The 24,706-nt window shown below is 43.7% G+C and overlaps 1 protein-coding gene across 1 annotated transcript in view; it reads left to right on the top strand.

The window, feature by feature from the left end:
- LOC138071887 (melanoma-associated antigen E1-like) overlaps positions 1 to 24,706 on the top strand; it is a 36,678-nt gene that overhangs the window by 9,822 nt on the left and 2,150 nt on the right. The window contains 2 exon segments of the mRNA XM_068963266.1: positions 719 to 1,158; positions 1,160 to 1,536. Of these exon segments, the coding sequence (XP_068819367.1) occupies positions 719 to 1,158; positions 1,160 to 1,536 (817 nt within the window).

Raw genomic sequence — 24,706 nt, 5'->3', positions numbered from 1 at the left:
CAGCCAAACATTGGAAAGTGGGGCGGTGGTCTGAGAGGGGAGCTTGAGCCTGATTGTGAAGGGGCAACCACGACACAGAAGAAGGGAAAGTCCTGGGACCCTCCATGGGAGGCTGAGTACTCGCTCTTATCCTTGTCTGGGGTGACAGGGAAGGTGGCAGCGTCAATTTCAGACAGGAGAGGGAACGGGCTGGGTGCGAGAGAGGGGGTGTTGGATATGGAGGTGTATCGCACCAATTTTCATCCTGACTCTGAATGTCAGCTGAGAGGACTTGCCTCCCCTGCCAGGTCCCACTGCCCCGCCCCTTCTAACGCCCAGGCAGGACTGTCTGCTGCACCCCAGGGCTCACTCTCCCTTGCTATTCAGCGGTCTCAGGAGACAGGCTGGCCAGGAGAACAGGAACCCTGTGGGTCCTAGAGCACTGGCCTTGAGGACCCCTCAGAGGTGGCTTCCATTCAAGCCAGGGAAGACTCTCCTCGCTGAAGGTTCTCACAGCATGTCCTTGTCCCTCCTCCAGGTGCCCTCCTTGCCTTCTTTCCTGCCCGCACTCCCACCTGCGTCCCCTGACCTGCTGTCAGCATGCCTCGGAGGCACAAGAACAAGTTCCATGCCCGCGGGAAACGCCACCAGGTCTGGGGGGACACTCAGGAGGCCCAGGCGAGTGCTGCTGCAGCCCCAAAGGAGGGAGTGCCCCTCCTCCCCCTCTTCTGCCCCTCAGGGTTCTCCCCCGAGCTCCCCTGCTGCTGGCGATCACCAGGAGCTTCAGGGAGCCATGGCCCCTAGCTCTCCTGATGCAGGGCCTTCCTGTACAGGATCTGATGAAGGAGCCCAGGGCCCAGAGGAGGAAAGTGCAGGTGCCTCCCAGGCAGCCCCTGCCACTCAGAGCCCTCGCAAAGATCCTCTGGCCAGGAAGGCCAGGATACTGGTGGAGTTCCTGCTGGAGAGGTACACCAAGAAGGAAGCCGTCACGCAGAATGCCCTGATGAAAATCGTCAGCAGGAAGTACAGGCAGCACTTCCCTGAGATCCTCAGTACAGACCTTGAGCGCCTGGAGCTGGTCTTTGGCCTGGAGATGAAGGAAGTCGACCGTAGCAGGAACATCTACACCCTCATCAGCCAGCTCACCCTCGGGGGAAACGATTGTCCGAGTGGTGACGGGGGGGCTTCCCAAGTCTGGTCTCCTCATGGTGCTCCTCGGGGTCATCTTCATGAATGGTAACTGCGCCACCGAGGAGGAGATCTGGGAATTCCTCAGTATGTTGGGGATCTATGCTGGGAGGAGGCACTGGATCTTTGGGGAGCCCAGAAGGCTCATCACCAAAGATCTGGTGCAGAAGGAGTACCTGAACTACCGCCAGGTGCCCAATAGTGATCCTCCACGCTACGAGTTCCTGTGGGGCCCGAGAGCTTGTGCTGAGACCAGTAAGATGAAGGTACTGGAGGTTCTAGCCAAGTTCCACGGTAGGGTCCCTAGTTCCTTCCCAGACCTCTATGACGAGGCTCTGAGAGATCAGGCGGAGAGAGCAGGGCTGAGAGGTGCGGCCAGGGCTCCACCCATGGCTGAAGCCAGTGCCCCTTCCAGGGCCAAGTCCCGCAGCTCCTCCCACATCTAGGGAGGGGGCAGGGCACTTTGTTCCCTTTGTGTTGGAAGAAAGCAGTCAAGCTCCTAAATAGTGCAGAGCAGTAGGGGTGGAGGGAAGATAACCAGTAACTTGTTACAGCTTTAAAAGGTAAGCGAGTTTAGGTCTAGTTTAACAAAATATATATCTGTTTTCTTTTATCCATATGAGAGATATATAGTGAATGATGATTTAAAGTAGAAAGGTGAAGAGGTGAAGGAGGTTTTAGTATTTTCAAATGTTCTTACTTTGGATAAGTTTTATTGTGCTTCACAATTCAAATGTATGAATTTTATAAATCATAGTTTCTAGCTGTTTTCATGTTTTAAAAGTTTGGGTATTTATAAAACACACTAAAAGTACTGAATATATGGTTCACAATGCAAACAAGATAACATGACATCAGAAGAGAATGTTTCTTAAAAAGCATTCAAGCTTCTAAAGAGCGCGTGGTAGTAGTGGGTAGATCACATTTATTTCGATCATATTTCTCTGTTTCACACAAGTAACTTCTACATATTATATGTTTCTTTTTTTTTCAAATATTTTTACTTGTAAGAGGTTGTTTTTCTTCAGAGTATTAATTTGGTAATGATACTACTGTTATATTCACTGCTGTTTTAAGAGTTTTAAAGGTACAGTTTTGGTAGACATAAAAGATTCAGGAGCCATCTATATTGTCTTTCTGATCTGCAGGTAGGTAACATAGCACTGCAAGAGTCATTTTCATGCAAATGTGAAGGAAGACCACAGAAACTATTGAGAAAGGAAAAGAAAATGAAGAAAAGAATAGAGTAAAAAGTCTTTAACTTGTGGTTTACCTTACTTTAAACTTCCTTTTAGTAAAAATAAAAAATACTGTGACTTATTTAGCTCATTTAAGAGTATTTGTTTCTTTTGTGCTAATTCACTGCATATTCTCTGCTCTCTCCTGGATTAAAAATACTCAGATGGGAAGGTGGTATTTGAGGGGTTCATAGTAACATAACTCCCACTTATTACAAACCAATACTTCTTCATCAGTATGCCACTGCTTTATATGCAGTACATGCATTCCATCATTCATGTAGGATCGGATTTAGCAGACTGCATTTATGGATGGATAACCTGCCAATCTCTCAAGTTCACAAACTGATGAAATGACCTTCCTGGGACTAGTCCCCTGATCTGGATTAGTGCAGAGCCCACAGTGTGCCACTTCTCCCAGCCTAAGCCAGACATCATGTCTTTCCATTCAATTTTCCTCTAAACACTCCAAAAAATGTGTCTCGTTGGATACATGGGGCCCTGTCCCAAAGAACTGTTTTGGAATAAAGTTTGAAAAATGCTGATAAATGAGTGGTATGAAAGAAGACAAAACTACTCAGGGACAATGTGGTCATGAACACATGCAATGTCAGATACCTTGAAAAGATCAATATGCCCTCATTTATCCTTCCTGATTCTCAGGGACATAAAAGCCTTAGCTTAAGCGCTGTGTCCTCAGGTCAATGGATGGAAGAGTCCCAGCCTCTGACAGTTAAATTCCTAAGGGAGTTTAAGGCTGTAGCATGAGAGGACAGGTCTCATTAGGAGATGGGAAGTCAGTGTGAGGACCTGGAGAGAGGACAGTAATAGTGAAAGGAGGGAGGAAATACAGGTCTTCCTAGGAGCCTGACTGAGGACAGGTGCAGCCAGCCATCAGAAGGCCTCAATTTCCAGTCCCAGCTTTCTGTCCTGAGAGACCACAGGTAGATGTGGTAAGTTGGGCAACCTCTGCTTTCTTCTATTGGGTCTCAGAGAGTTGTGGGCCTTACTCTGAGCACATGTCCTCAGGTAAAGAGACAGGAGCTGCAAGACCTCCCAGCAGTTCCCAGAGGACACCTGGTCATTTCACCAGATGAGCTTCAGGTAACCCTTGATGTGGCAGGGAGGACAATTCTTTCATACGTGCATTAGCTACTCTGTGCAGACTGATTTCCCTGGGTTTTTTCCTTCAAGTCCTCCATGATAAAGGGAATTGAAGGAAGGCCCCAAACCAAGTGGCGTGCCCCTCCCCTCAAGTCCTTGCTAGGAAAGTTTACCTTTGATGTTTCTGCACATGCACGACTGCCCCGTCCACCTGTTGGGAAGAAAATTGCTCACTAAATTCCAGACAATAGTCCAAGCTGGAGCCTTTCATTTAGAAGGCTCCCACCAAGAGAAACGACAGCTCTTGGCTGGGGGAGCCTGCCTCCATACGACAGGGATAGAATAGCATAGGATACAGATAGCTGTCCCAGGTGACTTTGTGGAAAAGAATCCACCTGCAATGCAGGAGATGAAGGTTTGATTCCTGTTCTGGAACATCTCCTGGAGGAGGAAGTGGCTACCTATTCCAGTATTCCTGCCTGGAGAAACCCATGGACAGAGAGGCTGGAGTGCTGCAGTTCATGGGGTTGCGAAGAGTCAGAAATAAGTGAGGGCCTGAGCACAGACAGACAGACAGAGAGGTAGATCTAGAAGTCTAGGAGGGGAATAGAGATAGAGAAACCTAGGAACCATTGGTAGACCATTGTAAGTTCACATTGTTCAAGAAAGGTATCAGAATGTAGTGGAGGAAGGCAGGTTTGTTTAAACATAAAGCCATAAGTAATACAAGATATGTTTCCCAGGCCTTTAGATAAAAGAGGAATGTCACGGCCCTTCTATCCATTTGAAGTTCTACAATCATCCAAGTTTGACCTCATAAGGTCAGACACTCTCCTGTTCCAAATGAATTGGGAGGGAGTGATGTAAGCCTGACCTCTACTCAGAGAAGGCAGTCTTTCCTAGTCCTCCACTTTCCATTGACTATAGAATATATTCCACTTGATCCTCCAGGCAGAGCTCTGTCACCTGCCTCCTTGCATCTCTTACATACATCCTATATATATAAATCTATTTCTTGCCTAACATTTTGCCTCTGGCTGAATTCCTTCTGTGCCAAGACACAAACAACCTGACCCACAGTACGTCCAGGTACCAGGTGAGTGATTCTAATTAAAAGACCATGGTTCAAGTCCCAAACTGGAATTTGGGGTGGGGTTGCAGTCCTGGCCATGTGGATTTGAGTCAAAACCTGATGTGATAGGTTTCAGGTAGAGGAGGTCTCCATGCTACCCAATCAAAAATTTTAACCTATGGCCTGTTAAACTGGCTCATAGGGCTAGAATGAAAGTCACTTTCTTCTGCATTTCTCTGCACCTAGACTCCCAATATCTTTGCTTTTGGGTGGACAAATCCAGACACTGTATGCCATGAAAGCCTCCACTTTGTGTTTATAAAATTTAAGCTGAGTGTGTCTACAGGATAGGGAGAGAATGGACAAAGAAAGAAAAGAAAAGAAATTGAGCTAAAAATGTTCTGGCTACCCTCCGAAATATGGCTGTCCTGGTGCCTCAGATGGTAAACAATCTACATGAAATGGCAGGAGACCCGGGTTCAATCCCTGGATTGGGAAGTTCCCCTGGAGAAGGGAATGGCAACCCTCTCCAGTATTCCTGCCCAGAGAATCTCATGGACAGGGAATCCTGGAGGGCTACATTCCATGGGGCCACAATGACTCAGACATGACTTAGAGACTGAACTACAACAGCAATCACCTAACACTTCTTCTACTTTACCACTCCTTGCTGCAACTAGTGAAGCCCATTCGTCCTAGAGCCTGTGCTCCGGAGTAAGAGAAGCCACCACAATGAGAAGCCAGTGCATCCCAATGAAGGGTAGCCCCTGCTCCTCGAAACTAGAGAACACACACGCAGCAATGAAGAGCAAGCACAACCAAAATTAAATACATAAATAATTTCTTAAAAAAGAAAAAATACTCAGGGAAGCCACAAGAGCCCCTGTGGCGAGTACTGAACCACATTCTGCCCAGCAAGCTCACAGGTGAGAGATGCCACAGCCATGAAAAGGCCATAAGGGACTTCAGTGACACCTGAAGCCCCTTACGAGCATTTGTCATTTCCTTTTCAGATGGATAACTGACTGTGCATCGCTGAAGACTTCTCCTTAGGATTCCAGCGAGGTCCCTTATGTCCAAGTCTTCCGTGCCTTAAGGAAAACCTCTGAACTTTGAAAGACTTGCCGGGTAGACTCGTCTGGCTTGACAATGCTTAATTTGCCTAGAAAAGCCCTTCCCCTTCTCCCGATGATACTAACCATCAGCCAGCCCCTGAGCCCTGTTCACAGGAACTCTTTCTGGGCCAAAGAAGGAGCCTCTTGGACCAGAGACCTCTTCTTCACTATACTCAGCATTGAACACCACTGCTCCCGGCCCCATCAACAATGCTTGGCTCTCTAACCTCGGGCTCGAAAACTCCTTAAGCTCTAAGGCCTAACTGCCTGAAAGAACTTAGACACAGGTCCTGTTCCCTGAAGAGAACTATGACCAGAGATAGCTGCAAACATTGTGGGCAAGATGTGGTGGTGAAATCTTGGCAGGGCCTAGAGATGAGAGTCCACTCTGTGGCCCGGAGTCTCTGCCTGGCACAGAAAACATTCCTTTACCAACATTCCCATTTCCATCTCCCTGTGAACTGCCTTCCTATCCTTTCATGTCCCAAACAACTACCATTAAAATTTTCTTCTGTCTTTGGCTCTGGGCTTTGGCCATGTTGATGAGTTATTCAGTTTTCCTGTGTCTCTCTCATGTCTATGTGTTATTACACTTTTATTTTATCCTCTTAATCTGTCTCACATCAATTTAATTCTTCAACCACCCACAAAAAACCAGAAGGGCAGAGGGGAATTTCATCCTCCTCCATATTAGCTACATCTCACATATTTCTTTCTGTGTTCAAAATCCTTCTTAATGAGGTATTCAATGACAAAATAAAAGCTATCAATGTCATTAATCATTTTAGTCATATTGATATAATTATATTTTTCTTTATGGTTTTCTAATTTTTATTTATTTATTAACTGAGCATTACCCCGCCCAATAGAGCAAGAGCCAGGTTTCCTCAGAGCCAGTCCCTCCCATCAGCAAGCTTCCACAAGCCTCTTAAACTCATTCTTCAGAGGGCAGAGAGAAGAACCACAATGCCCTATTCTCTAGAACGAAAACCACAATCACACTAAACTAACCTAAATGATCACGTGGATCACACCTTTGTGTAACTCAAAAGCTATGGATAAGGCTTTGCAGGGCTACCCAAAGTGGACGGGTCATGGTGAAAATTCTAACCAAATGTGGTCCACTGGAGAGAAGAATAGCAAACCACTTCAGTATCCTTGCCGCAAGAACCCCATGAACATCATGAAAAGGCAAAAAGAAATGATACCAGGAGATCATACCAGAGGGAGATAGATACCTGAGCCCCCCAGGTCAGTAGGTGTCTAATACGTTATTGGGGAAGAGCCCAGAAATAGCTCCAGAAAGAATGAAGAGACGGGGCTAAAGTCAAAATGACGCTTAGTTGTGGATGTGTCTGGTGGTAAAAGTAAAGTCTGATGCTGTAAAAAACAGTACTACGTAGGAATCTTGAATGTTAGGTACATGAATCAATGGAAATTGGTCAAGCAGGAGATGGCAAGAGTGACTGTCAACATTTTAGAAATCAGACAACTAACATGGACAGGAATGGGTGAATTTAACTGAGATTACCATTGTATCTGTGGGCAAAAATCCATTAGAAGAAATGGAGCAGTCTCATAGTCAAAAAAAGAGTGCAAACTGCAGGTACGGGGTGCAGTGTCCACAAGGACAAAATGATCTTGGTTCATTTCCAAGGCAAAGCTTTCAGCATCACAGTAATCCAAGTCTATGCTCCTAATGCTGATGCCAAAGAAGCTAGAGTCCAGTGGTGCTATGAAGATGTACATCACAGCCTAGATCTAACATACCCCTAAAATGTCCTTTTCATAATAGGGGACTGGAATGGAAAAGTAGGAAGTAAAGGAATAACTTGCAGCTGAAGATGGAGAAGCTCTACACAGTCTGCATAAATAAGACCCGGAGCTCACTCTGGCTCAGATCATAAGCTCCTTACTGCAAAAGACAGACTTAAGGTGAAGAAAGTAGAGAAAATCACTAGGCCATTCAGATATGACCTAAATCAAGTTCATTATGATTTTACTGTGGAGGTGAGGAATACTTTCAAGGGATATGATCTGGTAGGAAGACTGCCTGAAAAACTAAAGATGGAGGCTCAGAACAAGGTATAGGAGGTGGTAACCAAAACCATCCACAAGAAAAAGAAATGAGAAAGGCTAAATGGTTGTCTGAGGAGGCCTTACAAATAACTGAGAACGAAGGGAAGCAAAAGGCAAAGGAAAGATATACCAATCTGAATGCAGATTTCCAAAGAACAGCAAGGAGTAATAAGAAAGCATTTTCAAGTGAACAATGCAAAGAAATAGAGGGAAAAAATAGAATGGGAAAGACTAGACTTCTCTTCAAGAAAACTAGAGATACCAAGGGAACATTTCATGCAAAGATGGGCACAATAAAGGACAGAAACTATAGGGACAGAACAGAAGCAAAAGATTTTAAGAAGAGGTGGCAAGGAGATACAGAAGAACTGTTCAACAAAGGTCTTAATGACCCAGATAACAGCGATGATGTGATCACTCATGTAGAGCCAGACATCCAGGAGTGTGAAGTCACGGGGGCCTTAGGAAGCATCCCTAAGAACAAAGCTAATGGAGGTGATGGAATTTCAGCTGAGCTATTTCAAACCCTAAATGATGATGTTGTTAACGTACTGCACTCAATAGGCCAGCAAATTTGGACCACTCAGCAGAAGACACAGGACTGGAAAAGGTAAGCTTTCATTCCAATCCCAAAGAAGTGCAATGCCAAAGAATGTTCAAACTATCATATAATTCCGCTCATTTCACATGCAAGCTAGGCAATGCTCAAAATCCTTCAAGCTACGTTTCAACAGTATCTGAAAAGAGAACTTCAATATGTACAAGCTGGGTTCAGAAAAGGCAGAGGAATCAGATATCAAATTGGTAATCTCCATTGGGTCATAGACAAAGCAAGAGTATTCCAGAAAACTTCTACTTGTTTGACTATGCAAAAGCCTTTGCCTGTATCACAAGAAACTGCAAAATTCTTAAATGATGGGAATACCAGACTACCTTACCTGCCTTCTGAGAAACCGGTTCATAGGCCAAGAAGCAACAGTTAGAAGTGGACAAGGAACAATAGACAGGTTCAAAATTAGGGCACGAATACATTAAGGCTGCATATTGTCACCCTGATTATTTCAGGTAAATGCACATACATCATGAAAATTCCCAGATGGAAGAACCCAAGCTGGAATCAAATTGCCAGGAGAAATATCAATACCTTCAGATGTGCATATGATACCACCCTTATTGCAAAAGGTGAAGAGGAAGTAAAGAGACTCTTGATGAGTGTGAAAGAAGAGAATGAAAAACCTGGCTTAAAACTCAACATTCAGGAAACTAAGATCATGGCATCTGGTCCCAACACTTCACTGCAAACAGATGGGGAAAAAGTAGAAACAATGGAAGATTTAAATTTCTTCTCCAAAATCACTGTGGATGGTGAAAGCAGCCATGGCGGTGGTGGTGGTGGTTTAGTCACTAAGTCGTGTCCCACTCTTGCGACCCCATGGGCTGTAGCCTCCCAATCTCCTCTGTCCCTGGGATTCTCCAGGTATGAATACTGAATTGGGTTCCCATTTCCTTCTCCAGGGGATTTACCTGACCCAGGAATTGACCGTGGATTTCTTGCACTGTAGGCAGATTCTTTTACCAACTGAGCTATGAGGGAAGCCCCAAATTAAAAGATGCCATGAAATTAAAAGACGTTAATTCCTTGCAAGAAAAGCTATGACAAACCTAGATCACATAATAAAAAGCAGAGATGTTACATTTCAAAAAGAGGTGTGTCTAGTGAAGGCTATTATTTTCCCAGGGGTCATGTGTGGATGTGAACACTGGACCATAACGAAGGCTGAGTGATGAAAAATTGCTGCTTTTGAATTGTGGGGCTGGAGAAGACTCTTCAGAGTCCCCTGGATAGAAAGGAGATCAAACCAATCATTCCTGAAAGGAATCAACCTTGAATGTTCATGGGAATATCTGATGCTGAAGTTGAAGTTCCAAACTTTTGGCCACTTATGGGAAGAGCTGACTCATTGGTAAAGACCCTGATGTTGGGAAAGATGGAAGGGAAAAAGAAAAGGAGGCAGCACAGGATGAGATGTTTGGGTGGCATCACTGAATGGATGGACATGAGTCTGAGCCAACTCCAGGAGATGGTGAAGCATAGGGAGCCCAGCGTGCTATGGATCATGGGGTCACAGTCAGAGATGACTGAGCAACTGAACAAAAGCAACAACACAGAACTGCAAAACAACAAAAGTAAAATATATTGTAAGCAACGGACAATAGTTAATAACACCATATTGATATGAGTTGCTCAGTTTTAACAAATGAACTTGTATCAGTTGAACCAATCCAAGATGTTAATAACAGAAGATGCTAAGTGGAGGAAGAGACTAGCTCTATAGGAACTCTGTATACTATCTGCTAAATTTTCTGTAATCCTAAATCTGTTCTTTAAAAAAATGCAGATGCTCACAAGACAAGATGTTTACAACTCATTATGAAAGAAATGCAAACCAAAGGTACAATGATGCATCACCTCACACTTGCCAGAAAGGCTATCATAAAAAAATCTAGAAACAATAAGTGCTGAAGTGGCATGAAGAAAAGAGAACCCTCTTGCACTTTGAGGCGGAAAGTAAATTGATAGAGCCACTACGGAGAACAGTATGGAGAGTCCTTTCAAAACTAGAAATAAAACTACCCTATGACTCAGCAATCCCACAACTGGGCATACACACCGAGAAAGCCATGCGTGAAAACATTCATGGACCGCACTGTTTATTGCAGCACTGTTTACAATAGCTAGGACATGGAAGCAACCACCTCAACCTCCACTGACAGATGAATAGATACAGAAGTTGTGGTAGATATATACAATCGACTATTACACAACCATAAAAAGAACCAAATTTAAGACAGTTGTAGTGAGGTGGATCATGGGAAAAGCAAGAGAGTTCCAGAAAAACGGATATTTCTGCTTTATTGACTATGCCAAAGCCTTTGACTGTGTGGATCACAATAAACGGTGGAAAATGCTGAAGGAGATGGGAATACCAGACCACCTGACCTGCCTCTTGAGAAAGCTGTATGCAGGTCAGGAAGCAACAGTTAGAACTGGACATGGAACAACAGACTGGTTCCAAACAGGAAAAAGAGTGCGTCAAGGCTGTATATTGTCACCCTGCTTATTTAGCTTATATGCAGAGTACATCATGAGAAACACTGGACTGGAAGAAACACAAGCTGGAATCAAGATTGGCTGGAGAAATATGAATAACCTCAGATATGTAGACGACACCACCCTTATGGCAGAAAGTGAAGAGGAGCTGAAAAGCCTCTGGATGAAAGTGAAAGAGGAGAGCAAAAATGTTAGCTTAAAGCTCAGCATTCAGAAAACAAAGATCATGGCATCCGGTCCCATCACTTCATGGGAAACAGATGGGGAAACAGTAGAAACAGTGTCAGACTTTATTTTTTTGGGCTCCAAAATCACTGCAGATGGTGACTGCAGCCATGAAATTAAAACACGCTTACCCCTTGGAAGAAAAGTTATGACCAACCTAGATAGTATACTCAAAAGCAGAGACACTACTTTGCTGACTAAGGTCCGTCTAGTCAAGGCTATGGTTTTTCCAGTGGTCATGTATGGATGTGAGAGTTGGACTGTGAAGAAGGCTGAGTGCCGAAGAATTGATGCTTTTGAACTGTGGTGTTGGAGAAGACTCTTGAGAGTCCCTTGGACTGCAAGGAGATCCAACCAGTCCATTCTGAAGGAGATCAACCCTGGAATTTCTTTGGAAGAAGTGATGCTAAAGCTGAAGCTCCAGTACTTTGGCCACCTCATGCGAAAAGTTGACTCATTGGAAAAGACTCTGATCCTGGGAAGGATTGAGGGCAGGAGGAGAAGGGGACGACTGAGAATGAGATGGCTGGTTGGCATCACAGACTCGATGGATGTGAGTCTGAGTGGACTCTGGGAGTTGGTGATGGACAGGGAGGCCTGGTGTGCTGTGATTCATGGGGTCGCAAAGAGTCGGACCCGACTGAGCGACTGAACTGAACTGACCTGTAGTGAGGTGGATGCACCTAGAGTATGTTACACGTAGTGAAGTAAGCCAGAAAGAGAACAAAAATTATTGCGTATAAACACATTTATATAGAATCTAGAAAATGGCACTGATGAATCTATCTTCAGGGTAAGAATAGAGACACATGCAGAGAAAAGACGTGGACACAGCAAGGGATGGAGAGAGAGGGACAAACTGAGAGAGGCTGTGACGTATATGCACTGCCATGTGTACCAGAGATAGCTAGTGGGGAGATGCTCTGGAACAGAGGCAGCTCAGACTGCTGTCTGTGACAACCTAGAGGACTGAAATGGGGGTGGCGTGAGGGATGCTCATGGAGGGGGATATGTGTATACTTATAGATGCTTCATACTGTTGTACAATAGAAACTAACACACTATAAAGCAATTATCCTCCAATTAAAATTTTTCATAAACGCTCTACTGATTTAAAATGTAGAAAAAATCTGGACAAGGACACATAGCCAGTACAGAGTTATATACAACAATGCCAAATGAATAAGAACAATGAAAACCAAAAGATAACATAATATTTTATCCTTGAATTAAAACTCTTTGGAAACACGCACAGGAAATATTCAAACATATAAAGAACTTCAGCTATCTCATATAAAATAGATCACCATAGCAAAATCAAGACTCTGGCCTGGAAGTATCAACAATTACTTAGGTCACGAAATAGAAAATACACCATAAATAAAAGCAACCATACAAAAAACGTACCTACAAAGAAACCTCAAAACAATGTATACATTCCACATAGAGGCAACAAGAAGAACTTTCTGACAGCCTTAGGAGAAAGAATTCTCAAACAGAATAGTGTGTTATGTGTATTCCTGAGGAGCACATATTGTAAGGCTGTCGATGTTCCTTAACTCCTGTACAGATCTACTCCAGTCAGACCAGCTGAGACCACAATCAAGCATGGGCTGCTGTTTCCTGTACCCAGAATAAACCATGGAACACTTATAAAAGGAACAAAGACAACTATTAACAGAAGCAAAAACACAGAACTAAATAATCCCCGAGGCAAAATAAGTCTCCAATAAACTTGACCGTATGAGTGTCAAGGTGAGGGAGTACTCGGAGACTGACGAGGGGTGTGGGGCCTACAAGGGAAGAAGACAACAGGATCAGCTGGAAAAGGCCTTAAAGTTCAGCCCTTGACTCTTCCACTGTGCCCTGGGGCCATGAATCGCTACAGCCTCACTGATGGAATCTGAGGTAGCATCTCAGAGCTCCCATGCCAAGACCATGGGGAACAGAAGTTTGAGCTGGATGTGGCAGTATGGGCCAGAGGTCGTGAAATAACCAGCACAAACTTTGCTAGTGGATGACAATTGGCCCTTTTAAGTGATCACCTTAATAGACTATCACACAGGGACTAAAACAGAAAACGTAGTACCACAAAAGTTGTACCAAAGGACAGAAATTCACCTCAGAACTTTCGAGCAATGCCCCTGCAGGTGGTCAGAGCACACCCAGAGAGGCTCCCTGTTCTGCCCAATGACCACCAGTAGGTTTCCAGCCATGTCAGGACCGAGCAAGACAAAGTGTCAGCACGGGGTGGCACAGGTGCACCAAGACCTAAAAGGTGACTAATGTAGCCCAGGGCTCACGATGCCATATTTATAAAAAGAGCACTGTGGTTTCTGTCTTCCCTCCCACTCCATGGATATTGCTTGGGCACTCATGGGTAATTGCCTGCACACTAGGAGAAAAGTTATATAACCTAAAGCTGTCCATCAGCTTGTCAGTCAAATGACACAGGACACACATGACCCTACCCCACGGCAGGACTGCTTCTGGTTTCCAGACAGCCTGCTCTCATCCTTCTCAGGAGTGTAATTTTGCTCTGCTTCATAAAACAGATACTTAAAACTGTTCTGTTTCTCCAATAAATTCTTTATCGTTGGGAGGACAAAAACAGGAAATCAGCGTTCTGCTGGTGAAAATATGGATCACATGTTTATTACTGTTTATCAGGTTCCAGTTAAAGTTTTTATATTTTATAATGCAAATATGGAAACTTTTCATTGCTGTGTGATCTAGAACAAGAAAACACAGCAATGGAAGAGGGATTTTCGTGCAAATTTGAAGAGACTCTGTGGTAAAATAACTTCACTCAGTTCAGTTCAGTTCAGTCACTCAGTCGTGTCCGATGCTTTGTGACCCCATAGCAACATGCCAGGCCTCCCTGTCAATCACCAACTTCGGGAGTTCACTCAAACTCATGTCCATCGAGTCCGTGATGCCATCCAGCCATCTCATCCTCTGTTGTCCCCTTTTCCTCCTGCCCCCAATCCCTCCCAGCATCAGAGTCTTTTCCAGTGAGTCAACTCTTCGCATGAGGTGGCCAAAGTACTGGAGTTTCAAATAACTTAGGTCAAGTGAAAAAGAAAAGAAAAAGTAAATTTTGGTAACTTTCTGGTTTTGTTAAATTCTTTAATACTCCTTTTTAGTAAAAGTATGTCCTTAGATTATTCAAGATTGTGGTAGAAATTAAATAGTAATAAAGTAGACAACTTTATCATTGTCACTCCTATTTCCAACCACTAATTGAGCATCTATCCTTGGAATGCTCCATGGCAGAACTGGGGATGGTAATAAAAAGAAGCCTGAGCCACTGTCCATAGAAGTTCAGTGTCTACAAGTTGCCGCCATATCAAGCAGATGGTGAGGTACCCTTTGAGACCTAAACAAGTGACAAGTTGAAACAAGGGATGAGAACGAGAGGAGGTTTCAGATGAGAGTAGTCAAAAGTAAATGCTTTGAGGCGAGGAATGTGGGCGCTTTGGAACACTGCAGTTCCCTTGAGGATGTAATTTGAAGTTAGGTGGGTTGGTGGGCTAAACGAGGCTGAGTGAATTGAGGGTGGAAGGTGACCCTGAAATTGGGGGATTAAGTTGAGAAGCTGAAGAACAGAAGGGAAGATTACCCTTGATTTTTACTTTGAGACTGTGGGTAAAACAGAGAGAATCTCCACCTGGGACAGGAATACAATGGGTTCTGTGCTCCTGCCCCAGTATAGGGAAACACAGTGCACAAACTGGGGATTTAACCCCACTGCCTCCAGGGTGTTTGGCAGAAAGAAGGATGGTATTTCCTTGAACTGAGACATCTAATATCCACTATAACAGCACTCTCCACACTGGGCTCAGAGGGCACTATGTTACAGAGATGTTCTACTGCCTATTTTAAGCATAATTTGGGGAACTTCAAATGAAGGCTACACTTTTGGTGCTGGTGAAATTAATGAAGATGGGGGGTGGTAGTATGGATGAAAATACAGCTGGAAGGGAAGATCTTCGTCCTTGACACAAATTCTAGAAGTTTTGAGTAGCATCCAGGGAGCAGAGATTCCTCTACATTCAAATGATAAATTTACACATGGGGAAATTTTATTTAGTTTTACTAAGCAGAACACTGTTCATTGTGAAACTGCCACATATTTCTGATATCTCATGCAAGTTACAAAAAAGAAATCACCAACAGTTGATACTAAGGTCTGTGGTCATAATTATCAGAGGAATAAATGTCATTCTTTGAAATCCATTATTGCAAGAGCTTTATAAATATCACATATATTACACTAGGTCTACAAAATAGGGTTTAGAAGACTCACTTTGCAGATTATGAATTCGGTAATATTCTCAAGTTCACAAGACTTGTGACAGAGCTGGAAATAGACATTTGGTCTGCATATGTCGAGAGGCCACACTGTTCCACTCCTCCCAGCCTGAGGCAGACCTAGTGTCCTTCAGTTCTCCTGTCATCTCACTACTCCAAACTGTATTTCAGAGGCTTCTGTTTCAAGCTGGCGGTGTAGCAGGATGTCTGTTTGCCTCCTCCTGCACCATAACTGCAACTAGCTGTTGGACAACTATCAACAGGAGGATGCTGGAACACACTGAAAATGATACCCCACGTTCAAAGAAAAAGTGGAAGTCGCAACAAGATAATAGGAGGGGTACAATCACAATGAATTCAAATCCAATACCCACTGGGTGGGTAACTGGAGAACAAAAATACCAAAGAAGTTCTCCCACGATTGTGAAAGTTCTGCACCTCACATCAAGGAACCCAGCCTGCGGTTCTGACAAAGGGACTTGGAATTCCCTGGTCATCTGACCTTGAAGGGCAGTGGGGTTTGATTACAGGACTCCCACAGAAGTAGGGGAAACAGACACACCACTCTTGGAGGGCACAAACAAAGTCTCGCATGCACCAAGACCCAGAGAAAAGGAGCATTTACTCCACAGGAGACTGAATCAGACCTACCTCCAAGTGTTCGACAGTCTCCTGTGGAGGCGTGGGGCAGCTGGGGCTCACCACAGGGATGGGGGCACTGGCAGAAGCAGTCCTAGTGGTCCTCCTTGTCGTAAGCCTTCTTACACGTCAGCATTAACTCTGCCATAGAGACCACAGACCCATAATTCAAAAAGAGACAAGCACTCTAATGTTCACTGCAGGACTGCTTACAACAACCAGCACATGGAAGCAACGTAGATGTCCATTGACAGATATAAGTATAGAGAAGTAGTGGAAGGTATACGCGATGGAATATTGTTCTTGTTATTTCGTCACTAAGTTGTGTCTGATTCTTTCGCAACCCCAAGGACTGTAGCTCGCCAGAATGCTCTGTCTGTGGGATTTCCCAGGTAAGAATACTGGGGTGTGTTGCCACTTCCTTCTTTGGGGTACCTTTCAGAACCAGAGTTTGAAATCACGGTTCTTGCATTGGCAGGCTGATTATTTATGATTGACCCACCAGGGTAACCCAGTGGAATACTTCTCAGTCATAAAAATGAACAAAACTGTGTCATTGTTAGAGAGGTGGATGAACCTATCGAGTGTTATACAGAGAAGGAAGTCAGAAAGAGAAAAACAAAGATTGAATATTAATGTATATGTGTGGGATCGACAAGAATGGCATAGGTGACCCTATTTGCAAAGCAGAAATGAAGACAGTGATATAGAGACCAAACGTATGGTGCCAAGGGGGAAAGGGTTAGGGTGTCAGAAATTAGAATATTGGGATTGAGACATACACACTATTGATACTACGTGTAAAATAGACAACTGTAGGGAATATACTGTATAGCACAGAGAACTCCCCTTAATTCACTGGGGTGTCCTCAATGCGAGGAAAATCCAAAGTGAGAGGATATATGTATATGTATGTCTGATTACTTTTAGTATGGAATAGAAGCTAACAAAACATTGTAAAGCAACATACAGCAAGAAATATTAAAAAAAATAATAGAGTAAGACAAATACATTCTTTTGTTTTTGCTGCCATTGACTCTAAACAGTGACTGTAAATGTACTTTATTTAAACATTCCTTGATTTTCCAAAGAACAATGCAAAGCAAATCAGATTTTCCTTCATAGGCTGTTATTTAACACGGTGTTTTTTTATGTTAACATGTATCTTTCAAAATGTAAATGTCAAACAAAGGAAACTAGGATTAATGACTTTATAAATTTCTCTTCTTTACTGTATTTGTTTTTACTTTCCTAGTTAGTATGGGGGAGCAAAACATGCCATCTCAAACTGTCTCTTTTGATACACAGGTCATTCTAACTAAAAACAATCAAGGCCAAAAGATTCAGTAAGGAACTTGACCTTTGGCCTAACTGCCTGAAAGAACTTAGACAAAGGTCCTGTTCCCTGAAGAGAACTATGACCAGAGATAGCTGCAAAGATTATGGGCAAGGTGTGGTGGCAAAATCTTGGCAGGGCCTAGGGATGAGAGTCCACTCTGTGGCCAGGAATCTCTGACTGGTGCAGAAAACATTTGTTTACCAACATTCCCTTTTCCATCTCCCTGTGAATTGCTTGCCTATCCTTTCAGTTCGAAATAACTACCGTTAAAATTTTCTTCTCTCTTTGGCTCTGGGCTTTGGCCATGTTGATGAGTTATTCAGTTTTCCTGGGTCTCTGTCATGTCTATGTGTTATTGTACTTTTATTTTATCCTATTAATCTGTCTCACATCAATTTAATTCTTCGACCACCCACAAAAAAACAGAAGGGCAAGGGGAATTTCATCCTCCTCCATATTAGCTACATCTCACATATTTCTTTCTGTGTTCAATATCCTTCTTAATGAGCTATTCAGTAACAAATTAACAGTTAGGATGTCATTAATCATTTTACTCTTATTGAAATAATTACATATTTCGTTATGCTTTTCTAATTTTTATACTTTGCCGACTAAGGTCCGTCTAGTCAAGGCTATGGTTTTTCCAGTAGTCATGTATGGATGTGAGAGTTGGACTGTGAAGAAGGCTGAGCGCCAAAGAATTGATGCTTTTGAACTGTGGCGTTGGAGAAGACTCTTGAGAGTCCCTTGGACTGCAGGGAGATCCAACCAGTCCATTCTGAAGGACATCAGCCCTGGGATTTCTTTGGAAGGAGTGATGCTAAAGCTGAAACTCCAGTACTTTGGCCACCTCATGCGAAGAGTTAACTCATTGGAAAAGACTGTGATGTTGGGAGGGATTGGGGGCAGGAGAAGGGGACGACAGAGGATGAGATGGCTGGATGGCATCACTGACTCAATGGACGTGAATCTGAGTGAACTCCGGGAGTTGGTGATGGACAGGGAGGCCTGGCATGCTGCAATTCATGGGGTTGCAAAAGAGTCAGACACGACTGCGCGACTGAACTGAACTGAACTGAATTTTTATGTATTTATTTACTGAGCATTACCCGACCCAATAGAGCAAGAGCCAGGTTTCTTCATAGCCAGTCCCTCCCATCAGCAAGCTTCCACAAGCCTCTTAAACTCATTCTTCAGAGGGCAGACAGAAGACCTACAATGCCCTATTCTCTAGAATGAAAACCACAATCACACAAAGCTAACCTAAATGATCCCGTGGATCACACCTTTGTGTAACTCAAAAGTTACGGGCCAGGCTTTGCAGGGCCACCCAAGGTGGACGGGTCATGGTGGAGAATTCTAACAAAATGCGGTCCACTGGAGAGGAGAATAGCAAACCACTTCAGTATCCTTGCTCGAGAAACCCATGAACATCATGAAAAGGCAAAAAGTTATGATACCAGGAGATCATACCAGAGGGAGACACCTGAGCCACCCAGGTCAGTAGGTGTCTAATATGCTATTGGGGAAGAGCCCAGAAATAGCTCCAGAAAGAATGAAGAGACTGGGCCAAAGTCAAAACGACACTTAGTTGTAGATGTGTCTGGTGGTGAAAGTAAAGGCTGATGCTGTAAAGAACAGTACTACATAGGAACCTTCAATGTTAGCTCCATGAATCAATAGAAATTGGCCAGGCAAGAGATGGCAAGAGTGACCGTCAACATTTTAGAAATCAGACAACTAACATGGACAGGAATGGGTGAATTTAATTGAGATTACCATTGTATCTATGGGCAAAAATCCATTAGAAGAAATGGAGCAGTCTCATAGTCAAAAAAAGACTGTGAACTGCAGGTACTGGGTGCAGTGTCCACAAGGACAGAATGATCTTGGTTCATTTCCAAGGCAAAGCTTTCAGCATCACAGTAATCCAAGTCTATGCTCCTAATGCTGATGCCAAAGAAGCTAGAGTCCAGTGGTGCTATGAAGATGTACATCACAGCCTAGAACTAACATCCCCCAGAAATGTCCTTTTTGTAATAGGGGACTGGAATGGAAATGTAGGAAGTAAATGAATAACTTGCAGCTGAAGATGGAGAAGCTCTACACAGTCTGCATAAACAAGACCCAGAGCTCACTCTGGCTCAGATCATAAGCTCCTTACTGCAAAAGACAGACTTAAGGTGAAGAAAGTAGAGAAAATCACTCGGCCATTCAGATATGACCTAAATCAAGTTCCTTATGATTTTACTGTGGAGGTGAGGAATACTTTCAAGGGATATGGTCTGGTAGAAAGACTGCCTGAAAAACTAAAGATGGAGGCTCAGAACAAGGTATAGGAGGTGGTAACCAAAACCATCCACAAGAAAAAGCTATGAAAAAGGCTAAATGGTTGTCTGAGGAGGCCTTACAAATACCTGAGAAAGAAGAGAAGCAAAGGGCAAAGGAAAGATATACCAATCTGAATGCAGATTTCCAAAGAACAGCAAGGAGTAATAAGAAAGCATTTTCAAGTGAACAATGCAAAGAAATAGAGGGAAAAAATAGAATGGGAAAGACTAGAGTTCTCTTCAAGAAAATTAGAGATACCAAGGGAACATTTCATGCAAAGATGGGCACAATAAAGGACAGAAACTATAGGGACAGAACAGAAGCAAAAGATTTTAAGAAGAGGTGGCAAGGAGATACCGAAGAACTGGTCAACAAAGGTCTTAATGACCCAGATAACAGCGATGTTGTGATCACTCACGTAGAGCCAGACATCCAGGAGTGTGAAGTGAAGGGGGTCTTAGGAAGCATTCCTAAGAACAAACCTAGTGGAGGTGATGAAATTTCAGCTGAGCTATTTCAAACCCTAAATGATGATGTTGTTAAAGTACTGCACTCAATATGCCAGCAAATTTGGACCACTCAGCAGAGGATACAGGACTGGAAAAGGTAAGCTTTCATTCCAATCCCAAAGATGTGCAATGCCAACGAATGTTCAAACTATCATATAATTGTGCTCATTTCACATGCAAGCTAGGGAATGCTCAAAATCCTTCAAGCTACGCTTCAACAGTATCTGAAAAGAGAACTTCAATATGTACAAGCTGGGTTCAGAAAAGGCAGAGGAATCACATATCAAATTGGTAATCTCCATTGGGTCATAGACAAAGCAAGAGAATTCCAGGAAAACTTCTACTTGTTTGACTAAGCAAAAGTCTTTGCCTGTGTGTATCACAGGAAACTGCAAAAACCTTAAATGATGGGAATACCAGACCACCTTACCTGCTTTGTGAGAAACTGTTATATATGTCAAGAAGCAACAGTTAGAAGTGGACAAGGAACAACAGACAGGTTCAAAATTGGGACACAGGTACATCAAGGCTGCATATTGTCACCTTGATTATTTAAGTTATATGCACAGTACATCATGAAATTCCCAGAAGGATGAACCCAGGCTGGAATCAAATTGCCAGGAGAAATATCAATAACTTCAGATATGCATATGATACCACCCTTATGGCAGAAAGTGAAGTGGAATTAAAGAGACTCTTGATGAGAGTGAAAGAAGAGAATGAAAAACCTGGCTTAAACTCAACATTCAAGCAGCTAAGATCATGGCATCTGGTCCCAACACTTCACTGCAAACAGATGGGGAAAAAGTAGAAACAATGGAAGATTTAAATTTCTTCTCCAAAATCCCTGTGGATGGTGAAAGCAGCCATGGCGGTGGTGGTGGTGGTTTAGTCACTAAGTCGTGTCCCACTCTTGCGACCCCATGGACTGTAGCCGCCAAATCTCCTCTGTCCCTGGGATTCTCCAGGCATGAATACTGAATTGGGTTCCCATTTCCTTCTCCAGGGGATCTACCTGACCCAGGAATTGACCCCAGATCTACTGCACTGCAAGCAGATTCTTTACCAACTGAGCTATGAGGGAAGCCCCAAATTAAAAGACACCATGAAATTAAAAGATGCTTTTTCTTTGCAAGAAAAGCTATGACAAACCTAGATCGCATAATAAAAAGCAGAAACATCACATTGACAAAAGAGGTGTGTCTAGTGAAAGCTATGATTTTCCCAGGGGTCATGTGTGGATGTGAGTGCTGGACCGTAAAGAAGGCGGAGCACTGAAAAATTGATACTGTTGAATTGTGGTGCTGGGGAAGACTCTTGAGAGTCTCCTGGATAGAAAGGAGATCAAACCAGTCATTCCTGAAGGGAATCAACCCTGAATATTCATGGGAATATCTGATGCTGAAGTTGAAGCTCCAAACTTTTGGCCACCTGAGGGGAAGAGCCGACTCATTGGTAAAGACCCTGATGTTGGGAAAGATGGAAGGGAAAAAGAAAAGGAGGCAGCAGAGGATGAGATGTTTGGATGGCATCACTGATTGTATGGTCATGAGTCTGAGCCAACTCCAAGAGATGGTAAAGCATAGGGAGCCCAGCATATGAGTTGCTCAGTTTTAACAAACAAACATGTATCAGTTGAACCAATCCAAGATATTAATAACAGAACATGCTAAGTGGAGGAAGAGGCTGGTTCTATAGGAACTCTGTACACTATCTGCTAAATTTTCTGTAATCCTAAATCTGTTCTTTAAAAAATTACAGATGCTCACAAGATAAGATGTTCACCACTCATTATGAAAAAATGCAAACCAAAGCTACAATGATGCATCACCTCATACTTGCCAGAAAGGCTATCATAAAAAAACCTAGAAACAATAAGTGCTGAAGTGGCATGGAGAAAAGGGAACCCTCTTGCACTTTGAGGGAGAATGTAAATTGATAGAGCCACTACGGAGAACAGTATGGAGAGTCTTTTCAAAACTAGAAATAAAACTACCCTATGACTCAGCAATCCCACTACTGGGCATACACACTGAGAAAGCCATGCGTGAAAACATTCATGGACCGCGCTGTTTATTGCAGCACTATTTACAATAGATAGGACATGGGAGCAACCACCTCAACTTCCACTGACAGATGAATAGATACAGAAGTTGTGGTAGCTATATAAGTGGACTATTACTCAACCATAAAAAGTCACAAATTTAAGTCAGTTGTAGTGAGGTGAATGCACATAGAGTCAGTTACACGGAGTGAAGTAAGCCAGAAAGAGAGCAAAAAGGATTGCATATTAACGCATTTATATGGAATCTAGAAAATGTCACTGATGAATCTATCTGCAGGGCAGGAATAGAGACACATGCAGAGAAAAGACGTGGACACAGCAAGGGATGGAGAGAGAGGGACAAACTGAGAGAGGCTGTGACGTATATGCACGGCCATGTGTACCAGAGATAGCTAGTGGGGAGATGCTCTGGAACAGAGGCAGCTCAGACTGCTGTCTGTGATAACCTAGAGGACTGAGATGGGGGTGGCGTGAGGGATGCTCATGGAGGGGGATATATGTATACTTATATCTGCTTCATAGTGTTGTACAGTAGAAACTAACACACTATAAAGCAATTATCCTCCAATTAAAATTTTTCATAAACGCTCTACTGATTTAAAATGTAGAAAAAATCTGGACAAGGACACATAGCCAGTACAGAGTTATATACAACAATGCCAAATGAATAAGAACAATGAAAACCAAAAGATAACATAATATTTTATCCTTGAATTAAAACTCTTTGGAAACACGCACAGGAAATATTCAAACATATGAAGAACTTCAGCTATCTCATATAAAATAGATCACCATAGCAAAATCAAGACTCTGGCCTGGAAGTATCAACAACTACTTAGGTCACGAAATAGAAAATACACCATAAATAAAAGCAACCATGCAAAAAACATACCTACAAAGAAACCTCAAAACAATGTATACATTCCACATAGAGGCAACAAGAAGAACTTTTTGACAGCCTTAGGAGAAAGAAGTCTCAAACAGAATAGTATGTTATGTGTATTCCTGAGGAGCACATATTGTAAGGCTGTCGATGTTCCTTAACTCCTGTACAGATCTACTCCAGTCAGACCAGCTGAGACCACAAGCAAGTATGGGCTGCTGTTTCCTGTACCCAGAATAAACCATGGAACACTTATAAAAGGAACAAAGACAACTATTAACAGAAGCAAAAACACAGAACTAAATAATCCCCGAGGCAAAATAAGTCTCCAATAAACTTGACCGTATGAGTGTCAAGGTGAGGGAGTACTCGGAGACTGACAAGGGCTGTGGGGCCTACAAGGGAAGAAGACAACAGGATCAGCTGGAAAAGGCTTTAAAGTTCAGCCCTTGATTCTTCCACTGTGCCCTGGGGCCATGAATCGCTACAGCCTCACTGATGGAATCTGAGGTAGCATCTCAGAGCTCCCATGCCAAGACCATGGGGAACAGAAGTTTGAGCTGGATGTGGCAGTATGGGCCAGAGGTCATGAAATAACCAGCACAAACTTTGCTAGTGGATGACAATTGGCCCTTTTAAGTGATCACCTTAATAGACTATCACACAGGGACTAAAACAGAAAATGTAGTACCACAAAAGTTGTACCAAAGGACAGAAATTCACCTCAGAACTTTCGAGCAATGCCCCTGCAGTCGACTAAGAGCCCACAGCGAGAACCGTCAGGCTAAGGAGCCCCTTCACTTCTCTACTGGGATTGTGTGGGGCATGGTTGGGGACAGAGGTGGATTCATACCAGAAAGGGAAGGATTTCCAGGCCCTGCCAGCAGTCAATATGAAGATCCTGAGTGAGATGTGAGGGGTTCCACACCACAGAAGGCAGTCTCCCATCCTTCCCTCTCAGCTCATTTTACCTGCAGCAGCCATTTCCTAGAAGCCTCAGGCAGAAGTGTCCAGAGGAGATGTAGGTGCACTTCGCACTAGGAGTCTTGGGACGTGATGTCTTCGATGTGAGGCCTTGGCCTCAGGTCAGCAGATGGCACGTAGCCCACCACCTACAGGGGACAAGGGAAGACACGGAGATTGGACGGAGCATCACTCAGCCCAGACGAAGGGGCCCGAAAGTGCCCTCACTGTCAGTCTCAGGAGCTCCAGGAAGCCAGTTCGGCCAGGCCAGAAACAATTCCTGCTGGGGTGCTGACGGAAGCTAGAGCCTGAGAGGGAGGCCCGTAGACTGCTCAGTACAGGGAAGGTCTCAGGATCTGCTGTGATTCAAGGAGAGGTGCACATGCCAATCCTCCGGGAAGCTCCCCCGGAACCCCGCCCACCCTGGCCCCGCCTCTGCTGTCCGCCTGGAACACGGAAGCACATGACAGGAAGTGACGACCACGCACACACGCTGCGGCTGCGAAGCCATCTTGGAGAGCTGCTGTCGTCTTAGAGAACTGCCGTGTAGG

This window comes from Capricornis sumatraensis, chromosome X, assembly GCF_032405125.1.
Source record: "Capricornis sumatraensis isolate serow.1 chromosome X, serow.2, whole genome shotgun sequence".
In the NCBI taxonomy this organism is placed as follows: domain Eukaryota; kingdom Metazoa; phylum Chordata; class Mammalia; order Artiodactyla; family Bovidae; genus Capricornis; species Capricornis sumatraensis.
Note: the sequence above shows the minus strand (reverse complement) of the source record. Positions and strands in the feature narration are given on the sequence as shown.